Source organism: Callithrix jacchus, chromosome 13, assembly GCF_049354715.1.
Source record: "Callithrix jacchus isolate 240 chromosome 13, calJac240_pri, whole genome shotgun sequence".
In the NCBI taxonomy this organism is placed as follows: Eukaryota; Metazoa; Chordata; class Mammalia; order Primates; family Cebidae; genus Callithrix; species Callithrix jacchus.
This window is the reverse complement of record NC_133514.1, coordinates 23,444,589-23,460,343: the sequence shown is the minus strand read 5'-3', so window position 1 is coordinate 23,460,343 and position 15,755 is coordinate 23,444,589. Positions and strand designations below refer to the sequence as shown.

Below are 15,755 nucleotides of genomic sequence, written 5' to 3'. Positions count from 1 at the left end.
TAACCTTGGGATCACTAAAGTTTTGTGGAAGCACCTCCTCTCTGGGGGAAAAACTGCCTTTGAACAGCTGAAAATTGGGTTGATCCCATCTGGTTAAGAGGTGGTATTAGTCATGTCAGATTGTGACCATTTAGTCATATTTAATAACCCACTTACATAACCCTTATTTAATTCAGATACGAGGTTCAGCTTGTATTTCTCGATAATGATCCCCCACCTTCAAACCAGCACAGATGTACACACCCAATCAGCGTGCATGACTGTTGACTGACACTCTTTCCAGTGACTGTTTATTGCGTGCTATGAACACAAATGTGATTATACAAAATGAAGTGGACACAGTCTTGTACAAATACCGATGGCGTACATTTCACAGTTAATCGTGAAGGTTACACAGGTTAACAAGTTCTATTAGTACTTTTCATAAGTAGTTTGATTTCTGAAAAACATTTTTAGTAACTACTAAAAATTCCTTAAAAATACATGTTGATTTGAAGAACTAAAAACTTGTTTATTACATGAATGCTACTTATGAGAATTTAAAATAATGGATTCACTTCCTATTTTCCACAAGTCTTTGACTTGTTTATTTACTAAATTCACAGAACTTGGGATGTGGTTTTTTAAGTTAGCAACTTCCTCAGGGTTAGTGGGAGGTAGACTAATTATGAAAAAGGGAACACTTCCATTATTGTATAAAAGACTTCCTTGCGTACTGATTACTTCTTGAACCCCCAAAAATGCTATTAAGAGTCAAAGACCCATTTTTTGCCCTTTAAAGAAATACAAGGTGAATGAATGTCTGTTTCACTGCCCTAATCACATTAAATAAAATTATATTGCTGTCACTAACAGCAAAGACAATGGTATATTAATTTTTTTTAGAGACAGAGTCTCACTCTGTTGCCCAGGCTGGAGTGCAGTGGTGTGATCTCGGTTCACTGTAACCTCTGCCGCCTGGGTTCAAGCCATTCTCCTGCCTCAACCTCCCAAGTAACTGGGATTATAGGCACCTGCCAGTGTACTCTGCTACTTTTTATAGATTTTAGTAGAGATGGGGTTTCACTCTCTTAGCCAGGCTGGTGTTTCACTCCTGACCCTGTGATCCGTCCACCTTGGCCTCCCAAAGTGCGGGGATTACAGGCGTTAGCCACCGCACCTGGCTGGTATATTAGTTTGAATAATAGTTAGAACCAGAAGGAAAAGGCTGCTATATAGAAAAACATACAAATATGTAGATAAAAGTAAAAAACTGAAGAATATGGACTGTTTACTGTTATGTTACTCACACAGATGTGCTGCATTAAACACTCACGCTGACTCATTTATTCCAGGGAGGTGGAGCTCACCATGGTTCCACTGCCCACCGGATCCCCAAATGTCAAAGTGAAACAAAAGTCAATGAATTCTAGATGATTGTTTTACTTCACCTAAAGAATTATCTGCCAATAATAAAAATCAACTGATAGGGCAAAAAGAATAGTCTGTGAATTGTAAACATATGCGGGAAGGCAAGCTCCTGACTCAAAGACAACCTGCCCCAAGTCTTAGTCTGCGGAAGGTCAGAAGGCTGCAGTATTGGGCCACGTGGAGATGTTGTCTTCACGTCTCAGAGGCTGCATTCCGTAGGCCAGACGTGTGTGCTTACCAACCTATGCAAGGGTCAGGGCAGTCCCGCAGGTACGTCTCATATCGACCTTTGGTAATATCTATCAACGTTGTGAATACGGTTAGCTGAAAGAAAAGTTGTTTTTACTTTAAGGATGTCTTCAATTCCGAGATGTTCTGATATATATGAGCATTTCTATACCTGTAGAACTTGCTTTATCAAGTTATTTAATATTAAATAATATAGTTATGTTAATATATGGAAAGCATGTTATAAAATGTATATACTTAATACAGTATAATCATTTTATATAGTATTAGCTAATCATTATATAGTATCATCAAATAACTAAAGCAACCAGCTTCAATAGGACCATGTTTCAGGTCATGAACATAAACAGGCTCAGCAAAGAATCTCCAGCTTTTACAAGAGCTTATTCCTAACAGCACATTGCTTCACCACCAATGCTTTAAGACTGCCTTAACCCTCCTCGACGCACAGCTGACCGTCCTGCAGGGCCTCACGGTGTACTATGGAGGAAAAAACATGGAACTTGGGCTCTCCCTGTCCTTAAAGCATTTCTAACACAGTGGGGGAAACTGCAGGCACCCAGCTCACAAGGTGCACACCCAAACTCATGGATCACACACACCACAGTCATGGGACTGTGACGTGCTCATAGATGGTGTAAGCGAAATGAAAGTTGGCAGGGTCCAGGAACTGAAGGGAGGCTTCCTGGGAGAGCCAGGATGACCTGAATGCTACAGGCTAGGAGCCGTTTGTCCTGGCAGGGGTAAAGGAGGCATGTTCACTTTAGGGAGAGTTGGGGAAAAGGACCAGGAAGAGAAGGAACAATGGGATAGTTAGAGCGGCATATTCAGAATGTTCCAGCAATGACTGGGAGCAAATGGTGGGATGATTAGGAAACTTTTTGCATTTTTAAAATCTATAGTGGCGGGGAAAAGAGAAAAAGATGCAGTGAAGTTTAAGGGAAACCCTAACCTACCAAGACACAGAGCTCTGTCTGAAAATGGACTTCAGACTTCGTTCCGTTGACTTTTAGGTGTTAGTTGTATAGTGAGATTTTTAATAGACACGGATAAAAGTAAAATGCTAGACTTAATTCAAATGCCATGTAAATAAAGCTATAAACAATACTCTGACCTATCAAGACTCAATGATCAATTTCCTTGTTGTATTCCAAAAGTAACAGTTTTAGCCACACAAAAACATTAAAAAAAAAAAAAAATCAGCCCTAAGGTGAACATAACTTCTGTGCTCAAACTGATCGAAGATAACAGAGAAAGAGAAAACATAGGGCCAGATTCTTTCCCTAAAAGGCAAGTATACACATCATATTGAAAATACCTTGTTGAGGACAGGTTTTGTTGACAGGATATCATACATACTTTCCAGCGAGATACTCTAAAACACACAAAAATAGTTTTGTTCAGTAAGTTAAATACAGAAGCCGACAGCTTATCTACACAAATAGGTCCTTAGAAACCAAGATACTCTTTAATCAACCTCCCTGCAGTCCTCCCGCGGATGTTCCGTGGCAGTCACTGTTAGCAACACAGGTAACAGTTTTCACGGATTACTTTCCTCTCTCTCCTTCCCCCTTTTAAATTCTTGCCTGTTTGTTATTCAATTTCAGAGTGGCATCCAGCATTAGAACAACAAAGGGAAAAGTACAGCACAATTTTGCCTTTGAGTTAAAAAAACAAACCAAAAACTCAATGGAGATTGGCTAGAGATACTGAATAATAGGAGGTTTATAAATTATTTGAAGGCTGAAGAAAAATGCCAGAACTAAGAGAATCTTTCATGGCAACAGTTTCTTTCTAAATAAGACACCGCAAAGGTACCTCCTGGGTGGTGCGGTTCAGGCACATCTTAGCAGGCATTCTGCGATCATCAAGGAAGAAGGGATTTTTCCAACGGTCATAATTTGTTTGTACCACATACCATCTACCCTGCTTGGAATCGAGTCTAGATACAAAAAGAGAGATTCCCTCTTAGGCTACATGCCTTAAAACTCGAAGTACATCAGTGTATGCATCCGTTTCTACTTCTGCTTGAACACACATACTTACTCATATACATCCAACGATTCCTTTCTGTCTCGTGTAATCACACAGCCCTCCCCAGACTGGTTGCCTCCCAGGATAAAGTACGCTGGGGCCAGTACCTTGGTTTTGATCAGTATATTCTTGGCTTCTTCATAACTACATAGAAACATTTAAAAAGAAAAGGAAAACTTTTTAATTTCATTTTAGTAAATAATTTTACTTATTTTAAAATTTTACTTTAAGTTGTGGGATACAAGTGCTGAACGTGCAGGTCTGTTACACAGGTATACATATGCCACGGTGGTTAGCTGCACCCATTAACCCGTCATCTAGATTTTAAGCCCCACATGCATTAGGTATTATCCTAATGTCCTCCCCTTCCCCTTTCCCCCATCCCCTTGACAGGCCCTGCATGATGTTCCCCTCCCTGTGTCCATGTGTTCTCACTGTTCAACTTCCACTTATGATTGAAAACATGCAGTGTTTGGTTTTCTGTTCCTGTGTTAGTTTGCTGAGGATGGTGATGGGAAACATTTTTAGTTGACTTAGAATGGAAATGTTTAGCTCTCTGGAAACTAAAGGAAAACAAGTATCTGAGGACTGTGTTCTTTATTTATTTTTATTTTTAGAGATGGAGGTCTCACTATGTTTCCCAGGCTGGTCTCAAACTCCTGGGTGTGAGCGATATGCCTGCCTTGGCCTCCCAAAGGGCTGGGATTATAGGCATGAGCCACCATGCCCAGACACAATGTGAGTTTTAAAAAGGGATGGTGAGCAATGACTCTGGGAGAAGCAATCCCTGCCTCTGTGTGGTGAACACTGAGACGGGAAGTGGGAATTTTAGGAGGTCCCTGTTATCTGAAAGAGAAACAAAATGGCCTCAAGTGATCATCTTCCACCCTTACTGTCCAGCTTTTCACTCAGCAAGTGAACAAAGGGAAATGATATTCATTACAGTACATAGGACTTAGGGAATACAAAGTAAACCGTCTTGAAAATTAGGACTATTAAAAATTGAAGTGGGTTATCAAAAAACACTACTAACATTCACTCTTATTCTCTGGGAAGTATTAAAAATAGGATTGATGCCCGTTTATTTCGACGCAGTGGAGGCTGAATGAAGGAAAGATAGTTTTGCTATTGTAAGATTTCTAAACCAAAGCAGAATATAACTTATAGGTTAATATGTGCTATATTTTATATCTATTTATTTTGTGTTTTTTTTGAGAGAGAGTCTCACTGTTACCCAGGGTGAACTGCAATGGATAGATTCTCAGCTTATGGCAGCCTCGACCTCCCTGGGCTCAGATGGTCCTCCCACCTCAGACTTCTGAGTAGCTAGGACTACAGGCAGGTGTCACCATGCCTGGCTAATTTTTGTATTTTCTGAAGAGACAGGGTTTCACCATGTTGCTCAGACTGGTCTCAAACCCCTGGGTTCAGGTGATCTGTCTGCCTCAGGCTCCCAAAGTGTTAGGATTACAGGCATGAGCCACTGTGCCTGGTCTGCACCACCACTTAAATGAAGACTTTACTGTAAAATTGTTCTTTTGTATGTGGGTAATTTTTTTTGGTATACCAAAAATGTTCATAGGTTCCTTTCAGAATGTCAGTATCTCTAGTGCTTTATAAGTAATTCATTTATTTGCTATAAAACACACAATATGCACAAAGAAAACATAAATAATTCCACATGAGTGTCAGAGGTTCACCTAAGAAATTCTGCAACAGTTCTTCAAAGGATTAAGCTGGAGCTGGAGAAATATTTTTATATTTTAATATGAGTAATTTAAAATAAATATTTGATAATACAGCAACAAAACTCTTTACCTTGTGCTATTTTCCAGAACTGTTCTAGTGATAAACCCTATCCACATGGCATCTTTCTTTCCCAAAATCCATTCTAGAACACCTGGAAGAAGAGATTGAACAAACTTCAGGAACAGGAAGAGGTTAGATGATGTAACCAGAAGGCACAGTTCAGTCTTCCTCATGAAAAAGCTCTGAGGATGGGTGCGGTGGCTCATGCCTGTAATCCCAGCACTTTGGAAGGATCACAAGGTCAGGAGATTGAGACCATCCTGGCCAATATGGTAAAATTCCATCTCTACTAAAATACAAAAAATTAGGTGGGCATGGAGGCAAACGCTTGTAATCCCAGCAGGATGAGGCAGCAGAATTGCGTGAGCCCCAGAGGCAGAGGGTGCAATGAGCCGAGATTGCACCACTACACTCCAGCCTGGCGACAGAGCAAGATTCCATCTGAAAAAAAAAAAAGCTCTGCAATTCCCATTTCACTTGAGAAGGCGCTACTTACCCAGATAACCGCCATTTATACTGAAACGTTCATTTAGTGTAAGACTAAACAGTCCCTGAGAAAAAGACAAAGCAACAAAGTCAGACACATCAAACATTCTCTTTAAGGCCCTGTCACTCACTCTACTTTAGGGTGGGATATAAATGCCTAGGTTGGGTAATGGAGAAGGCAAAAATAAATCAAAACCATGCAGGGCTTTTAAAATAGTTCAAAGCATTTTTGAATCTAGCATGTGAGGTAAGTAAGTGGGATATTACTGGCTACACTTTTTGAACAGGAAACTGAGAGCAGAGAATGAATGCCTGACCTGCCTAAGTGAGTGGCAGACCCAGGAGCAGATGCCAGGTGTGGACTCCCAGCCTTTGACACCTGGCCACATGCTCTTTATCCCAGAACAGGCTCAGAAACCTCCATTTCCTTTCTACTCTTCTCTACCACGGGATCTCATACCTATGAAGTGACAAGAAGTACAAGGGGATGAAATGGGGCTTCATATTCTTTTTAGGTCACCATATTCTTAGATTTCACCCTTTACATAACAGTAAAAGGACAAAAAGCTACCTGTAAAATCATGTAACAATAGACTCCTTACTGGTTTGAATCCTGTTAACATGCCCACATAGCCAGCAAAGCTTGAAGCCTTGAAGACAGTTTTGTTGTTTCTTTGGAAGTCCAAATTCACCGTTAAAGGTTTTAGTTCCTCGGTTATGACCCAGGTATTATTTTCTATGTTCCACCTACAAAAGACAAGTTTCAGTGACATTTAAGAAACACAGTGAAATAATGATGACTATGATGATGAGATCCAAGCGTTACACTAGGAGCTTCATCTAGCTAGTCGCTATGATCAATCCTAACAAGACCTTTACAATATGGTATCTTTATTCTGTTTCCCAAATAATAAAACTGAGGTTCAGAGAAGCTGAGTAATTCTCTCCATATCACAAAGCGTATAAGAAAATGAGCCTCAGAGTCAAACTTAGGATGCTAATTACAACACTCTTATTTTTTCAGAAAGGTCAAGATGGACACATAGAATAGCAGTGTGCCCATCCTGTCTCAACACTCAGGAATCCATTTATCTTCACTTATGATCCTATTTTGGCCGTGACTTGGGACTTACTTTTCATCACTGTAATACAACCTACTCTTCTTATAGAAAACAGATCTGTGTTCTTTACTTACCCAAGAAATATTCCAAAATCCATATTTCTCCCATGTACTAGATGACCTATTTGAAGGTACACAGAAGAGACATGTAATAGCAGTTCAGATTCTAAATCAAAGCTGGACAATTACTTTTGATTAATTGATTTTTGAGACAGAGTCTCGTTCTGTTGCCCAGATTGGAGTGCAGTGGTGCGATCTCAGCTCACTGCAACCTCTGCCTCCCAGGTTCAAGCAATTCTCACCTCTCAGCCTTCCACATAGCTGGGGTTATAGGCACGTGCCACCACACCTGGCTAGTTTCTTTCTTTTTTTTTTGTATTTTTTTTTTAGTAGAGATGGGATTTCACCATGTTAGCAAAGCTAGTCTCAAACTCCTGACCTCAGATGATTGGCCCACCTCAGCCTCCCAAAGTGCTGGGATTACAGGTGTAAGCCACTGCACCAGGCATCTAACTCTGATTAATTTATATTCACAATTGTTTCTTCAAACAGTAAGAAAGAAGAAACATCCTAATGTCCTAAGCCTTCACCAGATGGGACTGTTGTCACTGTCAATCTGCCACATAACCCCACAAAATCTGAGAGCACAGGTTTCCAGGTTAAGATGAGAATATGGGAAAAGGAATCAATGGTCATTTTTTGGCACTGTTACATGGTTCTATCAGAACACAAATATCTGAGACTCAACTAATGTGATTCATCAAATGTTTCCCTTCAGGCATTGTGTCCTAGAGCAGGACACCTCAAGGGTAAGTTGCAGGCAGATTTATATGCAGAGTATATAGGCTGAAGATCAGGGTGAGTCAGCAAAGTCGTTCTGTGCTTTGTACTCTGGGAACCAGTCAGGAAATATGGGAAAGTGAGGCTGGTATACACAGGGCCGCCTGGCTGGGAAAGGATGGGAGAATGTGTGTTCTGGGTCTTTAGAAAAGGACAGAAGATATATATCATGACATATATGAAGACAAGGAAGTACCTCCTGCGAGTGCTTCCATCAAATCATGTGGATGGGTATAAGTAGAATATGAGGAAGAGGAGAATGTTTCTACTCCTGAAACGTTTCTTCTGGGTTTTTTGCATGTTTGAATTCAACTTTAATAGGCAGTACAGTAGTCTTAAATAAGGAGAGTTTTCAGTGCACTCATAAAAATTTACGAAGATATAGAAAGCTCTATGCAACATACACAGAATTTACATAGCAAGCCTGGATTTTAAAAGTTCTAATTCCAGACCAGCCTGGCCAAGACTGTGAAACCCTGTCTCTACTAAAAATACAAAAATTAGCTGGGCATGGTGGTGGGCAACTGTAATCCCAGCTACTCGGAAGGCTGAGGCAGAGAACTGCTGGAACCTGGGAGGCAGAGGTTGCAGTGAGCCAAGATTACGACACTGCACTCCAGACTGGGCGATAGAGTGACACTCCATTAAAAAAAAAAGTTCTAATCCCTTTATTTAGAAGATTTTTCTTTATGTCATACTTCGTACCACCCTCCCTCAATGTACATTTACCTTCTTTGTTTTCTGCTACTATTGAAGTACACATGGTAAAAAATTCATAAAAAATATTGAATGAAATGATCTCGCCTATGAGAAAAGAAAGGAAAATTTTGTGTTAATATACAGAACCATGACAATGGGAGAAACATTTGTTTTAAGAAGATATTTAAGTGTTTTCATTGTGTGAGGGTATGCTTTGGCCAGTGGGGCAGTGCCGGAGCGGCTGGCTGGATGATGGTTTCTTCCCCAGCCTGGATGCCATAGACCCAAGATGAAACAAGTCACCGAGGAAGCCACCTTTGGGCAGCTGAACCTCTGGGCAAGTTGCAATTGTTCTGCAACATCACGTCCAAAATGTTTCTCAACATGCTTCACTTTACATTTTCTTTTGGGAGTGTAAATATGATCATTTAATACATCTGGCTCTTGGCCGTTTGCTGGAAATGTATTTTGCCCAGATTCTTAAAGTTTGACTAAAATTTCTAACGTAAAAGAAACTTCAATAACTATTAATAAAATTAGTACAGAGCTGCCAAGAAACTCCATTCGATGGCATTTCAGTTTTTGAATATTTTCCCAAAATGTGTAATACTGCTATTTAGCATTGAATTCAAAGGTAGGCAGTATACTTTATTTCTGTCCCATTTAACATTAACATGTTAAACTCAACATGTTTTTTTTCACCCCAATCCAATGTTTATTTTATTTTCATTAAAATTTTAATTTGGTGAACTTCTACTCTTTTTTAATAATTTAGAATAATACATTTATACTACTTACACATCATGTTATTTTTCTTAATCAATAAATATTTATATTTGGTATTGATTTGCTAGAGTTATTATACAATAAAGGAATTAGACTTGCTTTTCATAAAGGCAGCGAGTATATATGTCCAATATGTTGACTATCTTTTAAATCTTTTTTTTTAAAGCGGCAGCACACAAAACTAGTCACTTTTGTTGATATATACTACTGATGTTCACAAATTCTCAAACATCTCTCTTAGAAAACAAAGGTACTATTGGCTATTTAAAATAATGACACTACTGCTTTGGTAGCCAAAAGATAAAACTTTTGGGGTCATGGGGAAAATCTTTTTCATTAAATGCCATAAAGCTTAAATTGAAATGTTAAAAATAGCTTCTCAAAACATCAATATCTAAGAAAAATTTTAATGAATGACATGCAAGGCCTTCTCCCTGAAAAGAAAAGATACAGCTCAGAGAAATCGATAACCTAAATAAACGCTGAGATGTGTATTCACGGATTGGAAAACTCAGTATTACAATCCCTTCAAAATACCATTATGCTGTTTTTTCAAAGTTGACAGGCTGATTCTAAGATTTATATGAGAATGCAGACACCCTTAAATAGCCAAAAGACTTCTGAAGAAAAACAAAGTTGGAAGAATTACACTACCTAATTTTTAAGACTTACTATAAAGCTTTAGTAACTGAGGTAGAATAGTATTGATACAAAGAAAAATAGCTACATGAAACAACAGAAATTCTCCAAACAAAACCACATATACATAATCACCTGATTTTGTGTGCGTGTGTGTGTGTATATATATATGTATGTATATATATGTGTATGTATATATATATATACACACACACACAAACATACACACTGTATATATAGAGAGTATATATGTATTGTATATTTATATCAAAGGCACCACCGAAATTTGCTGAGGAAAGGATAGCCTTTTGAATAAATGGTTTTAAACTAACTGGATATACCATGTGAGAAAAACCTGAACCTTGACCCATAACTCATAGCATATACAAAAATAATTCAAAATAGATCACAGGTCTAAATGTAAAAAGTAAATATTAACATCTAGAAGAAAATATATAAGCATAGCCGAGTGTGGTGGCTCACGCCTGTAATCTCAGCACTTTCGGAGGCTGACGTGGGCGGATCATGATGTCAGGAATTCAACACCAACCTGGCCAACATGATGAAACCTTGTCTCTACTAAAAATACAAAAATTAGCTGGGCATGGTGGCTTGTGCCTATAGTCCCAGCTACTCAGGAGGCTGAGGCAGGAGAATCGCTTGAACTCAGGAGGTGGAGGTTGCACTGAGCAGAGATCACAACACTGCACTCCAGCCTGGGTGCCAGAGCGAGACTCCATCTCAAAAAAAAAAAAAAAGAAAAGATATAAGCACATATATGGCTTTGGGGTAGGCCAAGATTTTTTAAATGGATACAAAATGCACACTATTCAAAGAGAAGACTGAGATATTAGACTTCACTAAAATTAAAAATTTCTGTTCATCCAAAGACATCAGAAAGAAAATAAAAATGAAAGTCATAGACTGGGAGCAGATACTCAGAATCCAGGTATCCGACAAAGGACTTATACTCAAAGTATGCAAAGAATTCCTTCAATCCAATTTTTAAAAGGGCAAAAGACCTTAACAAGCCCTTCTCCAAAACAAACCAAAAAAAGATGAATCAACTTTCAATCTCATTAGTCATCAGGGAAATGCAAATTAAAACTAAAATGGGATACTTTGACACTCAATACAAATGCTCAAATAAAGACTGACACTATAAAAAAACAAAAAAAGAAAAAGAAAACACTGAACTATCAAGTGGAGAAAACCAAAACTCTCATACTATGCTGTCTACTGCTGTAATCACTTTGAAAAACTGTTGGCTGGGCGCGGTGGCTCACGCCTGTAATCCTAGCACTTTGGGAGGCCGAGGAAGGCGGATCACCTAGACCGGCCTGACCAATATGGAGAAACCCCATCTCTACTAACAATACAAAAAATTAGCTAGGCATGGTTGTGCATGCCTACAATCCCAGCTACTAGGGATGCTGAGGCAGGAGAATCGCATGAACCAGGGAGGCGGAGGTTGCAGTGAGCTGAGATTGCACCATTGCACTATAGCCTGAGCAACAAGAGTGCAACTCCATCTCCAAAAAAAAAAAAGAAAAAAACTGTTTGGCAGAATCTGTAAGACTAAACACACAATCACTCTAAAACCCAATGGTTAATTTCCTAGGCATATATCCAGAAAAATGAGTACATAGGCCCCCTTCAATGTGCTAGAATATTTATAACTCCTTTATTCTTTTTTTTTTTGAGATGGAGCTTTGCTCTTGTTACCCAGGCTGGAGTGCAATGGCGCAATCTCAGCTCACTGCAACCTCCGCCTCCTGGGTTCAAGCAATTCTCCCGCCTCAGCCTCCTGAGTAGCTGGGATTACAGGCATGCGCCACCATGCCCAGCTAATTTTTTGTATTTTTAGTAGAGACAGGGTTTCACCATGTTGACCAGGATGGTCTTGATCTCTTGACCTCGTGATCCACCCGCCTCAGCCTCCCAAAGTGCTGGGATTACAGGCTTGAGCCGCCATGCCCGGCCAACTCCTTTATTCTTAATATCGCAAATCTGAAAACAACCCAAATACCCTGTTCAAACAATAGCACACTACCTATAATTAAAGTACAAGAAATCACACACAACAGTTCATATTGTTCAGTTCTATTTACAGAAAGTTAAGGAAGAGGTAAAACTAATCTATAGTGACATCAAAATAGTGGTTACTTGAGGAGGCAGTATTTTCTGCAAAGGGGTATGATGGAGCATTCTGGAGAGCTGGACTCTTGATCTGAGTCATGGCTATATGCAGGTATGCATTTCGCAAGCTTCACTGAGCTGAATACCTAAGACCTGTGCACTTTGCTGTATGTATATCACACCTCAATGGAAATATGTAAAAGTGCTTCGTTACATTTTTTAAAAGCCTCCAAGTGAACTTTACCTAAAGGTATATCAGTAACAGCGGCAATACCCTTCATTTCCTCTTCAAAAGGGCCAGGAAAGTTGCCAAGTAGGCCAGGCTGGAAAACAAATAAATTAATAAGCATTTAACCTAAAAAGCAAGCTTTCAAATCTCATTCTTTGACATATAATTTGTTCTAGATGTTGCTATCACAGTAAGTGACAGGAGTTATTTTTAAAAGCATTTTTACATCATGTATTTATAAAAAGATTCTATGAAATACTTATTACTGGGCCCCTATAAGGAGACCTGATTCTCAGATTGTTTTTCCTGCCTTCTTTTTCCACCATTCTCAAGAGAAGGCAGGAACTATTGTAGTTTCACCTGGATGACCTAACATGACCCACAACACAAAAACATCATTACAAGCACTCCTTATCTCTGTGCGAATCCACCCTCTAGCCATTGGCATATACCCTTGTTACCATTTTCTTCCCACACGCACGGAGATAAACCTGAACTATTCACAACCTTGTGTCATGGTTAATGGCCGATCTTGGGCTAAGATGAATTAACTGCATTCTGTTAGCAAACCACAGACACTGAGCAAATTCAATGGTGGACATGCATTTATTCTCAATGGCAACTACTAATGTCTAGATACAACTTATTTAAGTTCATGGCCTTTTGCTGAGATAATGTGCTTAAAATTCATGAGTCTCATTTTTTTAACCAATTATTATTTTTCCCCCTAGGAACTCAAAGCATTGCCCAAGTGGATTGTTCCAGTCATTTAACAAACAAATACGACTTAATGGGTGTTTATTAAACACTCATTACATTCAGGCACTATGTTTAATAGATGGTGTGTCACCTAATCCTTACAACCACCATATGAAATATATATTAGTATTATTCTCTCTGATGAGAAAACTGAGGTTTCATAGGCTAAGAAACTTGTCCCAAGACACACAGCTAGTATATGACTGATCCAGCCTTAAACCCCAATATTGTCTGATTCCAAGGCGTGGCACAAAAACACTTTGCAATGCTGCCTTCCCTGATAACATTCAGAGTAGAGGGGAGACTAGGGCATGTGGGGTACATAGAGACCTCAACCTCTTTTGCTCCTGCCAGCATGTTTTTGTTTTGAGGAAGTCCAGTAAGTATGAACATCAAGGACAGCCTTAAACAATAGCTCCGAGAGCATAAACATGATGGATAATGGGTTTGGTTGCTGACAGGTACAAGTGCCATACAGACGATGTCCCCAGAGCACTCGGTTGCTAGGGCAATGATTCTCTCTACCAGGGGCAGTTTTTCCCCTCAGGGGAGATTTGGCAATGTCTAAGGACATTTTTGGTTGTCACAACTGAGGGGATGTTACCAGCATCCAGTGGGTAGGGGCCAGGGAGGCTGCTAACCATCCTGCAATGTAAAAGACAGCCCTGAGACAAAGAGATAACTGCCCCAGGCCAGGCATCCCACAATGTACAGGACAGCCCTGAGACAAAGAGATATCCATCCCACACCAGCCATCCTACAATGTACAGGATAGCCCCGAGACAAAGAGATACCCGCCCCAGGCCAGCAATCCTGCAATATACAGGACAGCCCTGAGACAAAGAGATATCTATCCCAGGCCGGGCATCCTGCAATGTACAGGACAGCCCTGAGACAAAGAGATATCCATTCCAGGCCAGGCATCCTACAATGTACAGGACAGCCCCTTTATAAAGAAATACCTACCCAGGCTGGGCATGGTGGTTCACAGCTATGATCCCAAGACTTTGGGAGGTAGAGTTAGGAGGACTGCTTGAGCCCAGGAGTTGGGAGAACAACCTGGGTGACGTAGTAAGCCTCCATCTCTACTAAAAATTCAAAAAATTAGCTGGGAGTGGTGGCACATGCCTGTAGTCCCAGCTCTAATCAGCGTGGCCTACAGAATGAGACAATGTCTCAAAAAAAAAAAAAAAAAAAAAAAGGCAGCCCAACCCCAAATGTCATTAGTGCCCAAAATCTGCCATAAAGAGTGATGAGGATCCCTTTAGCAGTTCTAGGGGCCAGGCCCTAGGTGTTTCATTAATTCTGCAAAAACAAAAACGGGCTGAGAAATGGAGTCTTCCTACATGGCCAGGATGAAAATCAAATGGTTTGGTGACTGCACAGAAACATTCAACCCAAATGAGTTTTGGGGTCAGAGCTACTGAGGAACTCTACAGAATATGGGGACAGGGTGAGTATGTCATGATAAAATCTCTGGATGACCCTGAGATACTTAAGAAAAAAACCAAGTCTTCAGTAGTGAACTCACTACTTAAAGGGAAGGAAATACCATACTCCCAGATGAAATGTGTTTATTTGCCTGTTATAGTGTAGTCCATCCTTTAACAAAACCATAATTTATTATGCTGTTATCCTAATACTACTGATCCCCAAATTTAAGTCCCTCTGAAGTTCTGACAGTGAGCCAGATTAATGCAAATTTGTCTAAGTCCCTGAGAAGAGGCTGTTGAATTATGCCTTAAATATCAGATCATTTTCTGATTTTTGCGTGTAATGTGTATGTGCTTAAAATTTATTGTGAGGAAATAATATTTCTTACCAATTTTTCATCCACCATCTGCATAAGTTTTCCACTTGGCACAAATGTATTTATCATATTTTTCAGAGAACCAGTTATAACCTTTAGCTGAAAAATAAATAAATAAAACACTTACTAAAAGATATAACGAAATGCTGACATTTAATATTACCTTTTGGCTTACCCATATGCAGCTAAAAGAGATTGCTATTTGACAATATTATATATATATATGTATATTTGACAATATTTCAAATATATTATGAGTGTATATATATGTGTATGTGTGAGTATGTATATATATATGTATATATGTGTGTGTGTGTGTGTATATATATATATATATTTTTTTTTTTTTTAGGCAGAGTCTTGCTCTGTCACCCAGCCTGGAGTGGGGTGCTGCAATCTTGGCTCCCTGTAACCTCCACCTCCCAGGTTCAAGTGATTCTTCTGCCTCAGCCTCCCAAGTAGCTGGGATTACAAGCATGTACCACCATGCCCAGCTAATTTTGTATTTCTAATAGAGGCGGAATTTCACCATGTTGGTCAGGCTGGTTTCAAACTCCTGACCTCAGGTGATCTGCGTGCCTCAGCCTTCCAAAGTGCTGGGATTATAGGAATAAGCTCCCATGCCTGGCCTCAATTAATATATTAACACAGTAAATCTAATTTTATCTTTAAAGTGAAACTGATTCTTAATTACTTACCTGAAGGAAAATGACACAAAGGGAAAGAAACAAAGGTAAAGTTTACAA

General features: G+C 39.5%; 1 protein-coding gene across 1 annotated transcript in view; it reads right to left on the bottom strand.

Annotated features, from left to right (window-relative positions):
• Positions 1 to 276: 276 nt before the first annotated feature.
• The window catches only part of ASAH1 (N-acylsphingosine amidohydrolase 1), a 31,135-nt gene continuing 15,656 nt past the window's right edge, over positions 277 to 15,755 (bottom strand). Inside the window, exons 4-14 of the mRNA XM_017963727.5 lie at positions 15,022 to 15,108; positions 12,456 to 12,534; positions 8,678 to 8,752; positions 7,184 to 7,229; positions 6,591 to 6,735; positions 5,999 to 6,053; positions 5,512 to 5,593; positions 3,706 to 3,837; positions 3,478 to 3,601; positions 2,978 to 3,034; positions 277 to 1,734 (exon numbers count right to left, since the gene is read on the bottom strand). Of these exons, the coding sequence (XP_017819216.2) occupies positions 1,645 to 1,734; positions 2,978 to 3,034; positions 3,478 to 3,601; positions 3,706 to 3,837; positions 5,512 to 5,593; positions 5,999 to 6,053; positions 6,591 to 6,735; positions 7,184 to 7,229; positions 8,678 to 8,752; positions 12,456 to 12,534; positions 15,022 to 15,108 (972 nt within the window). The 3' untranslated portion in view covers positions 277 to 1,644. The remainder of the gene's footprint in view (positions 1,735 to 2,977; positions 3,035 to 3,477; positions 3,602 to 3,705; positions 3,838 to 5,511; positions 5,594 to 5,998; positions 6,054 to 6,590; positions 6,736 to 7,183; positions 7,230 to 8,677; positions 8,753 to 12,455; positions 12,535 to 15,021; positions 15,109 to 15,755) is intronic.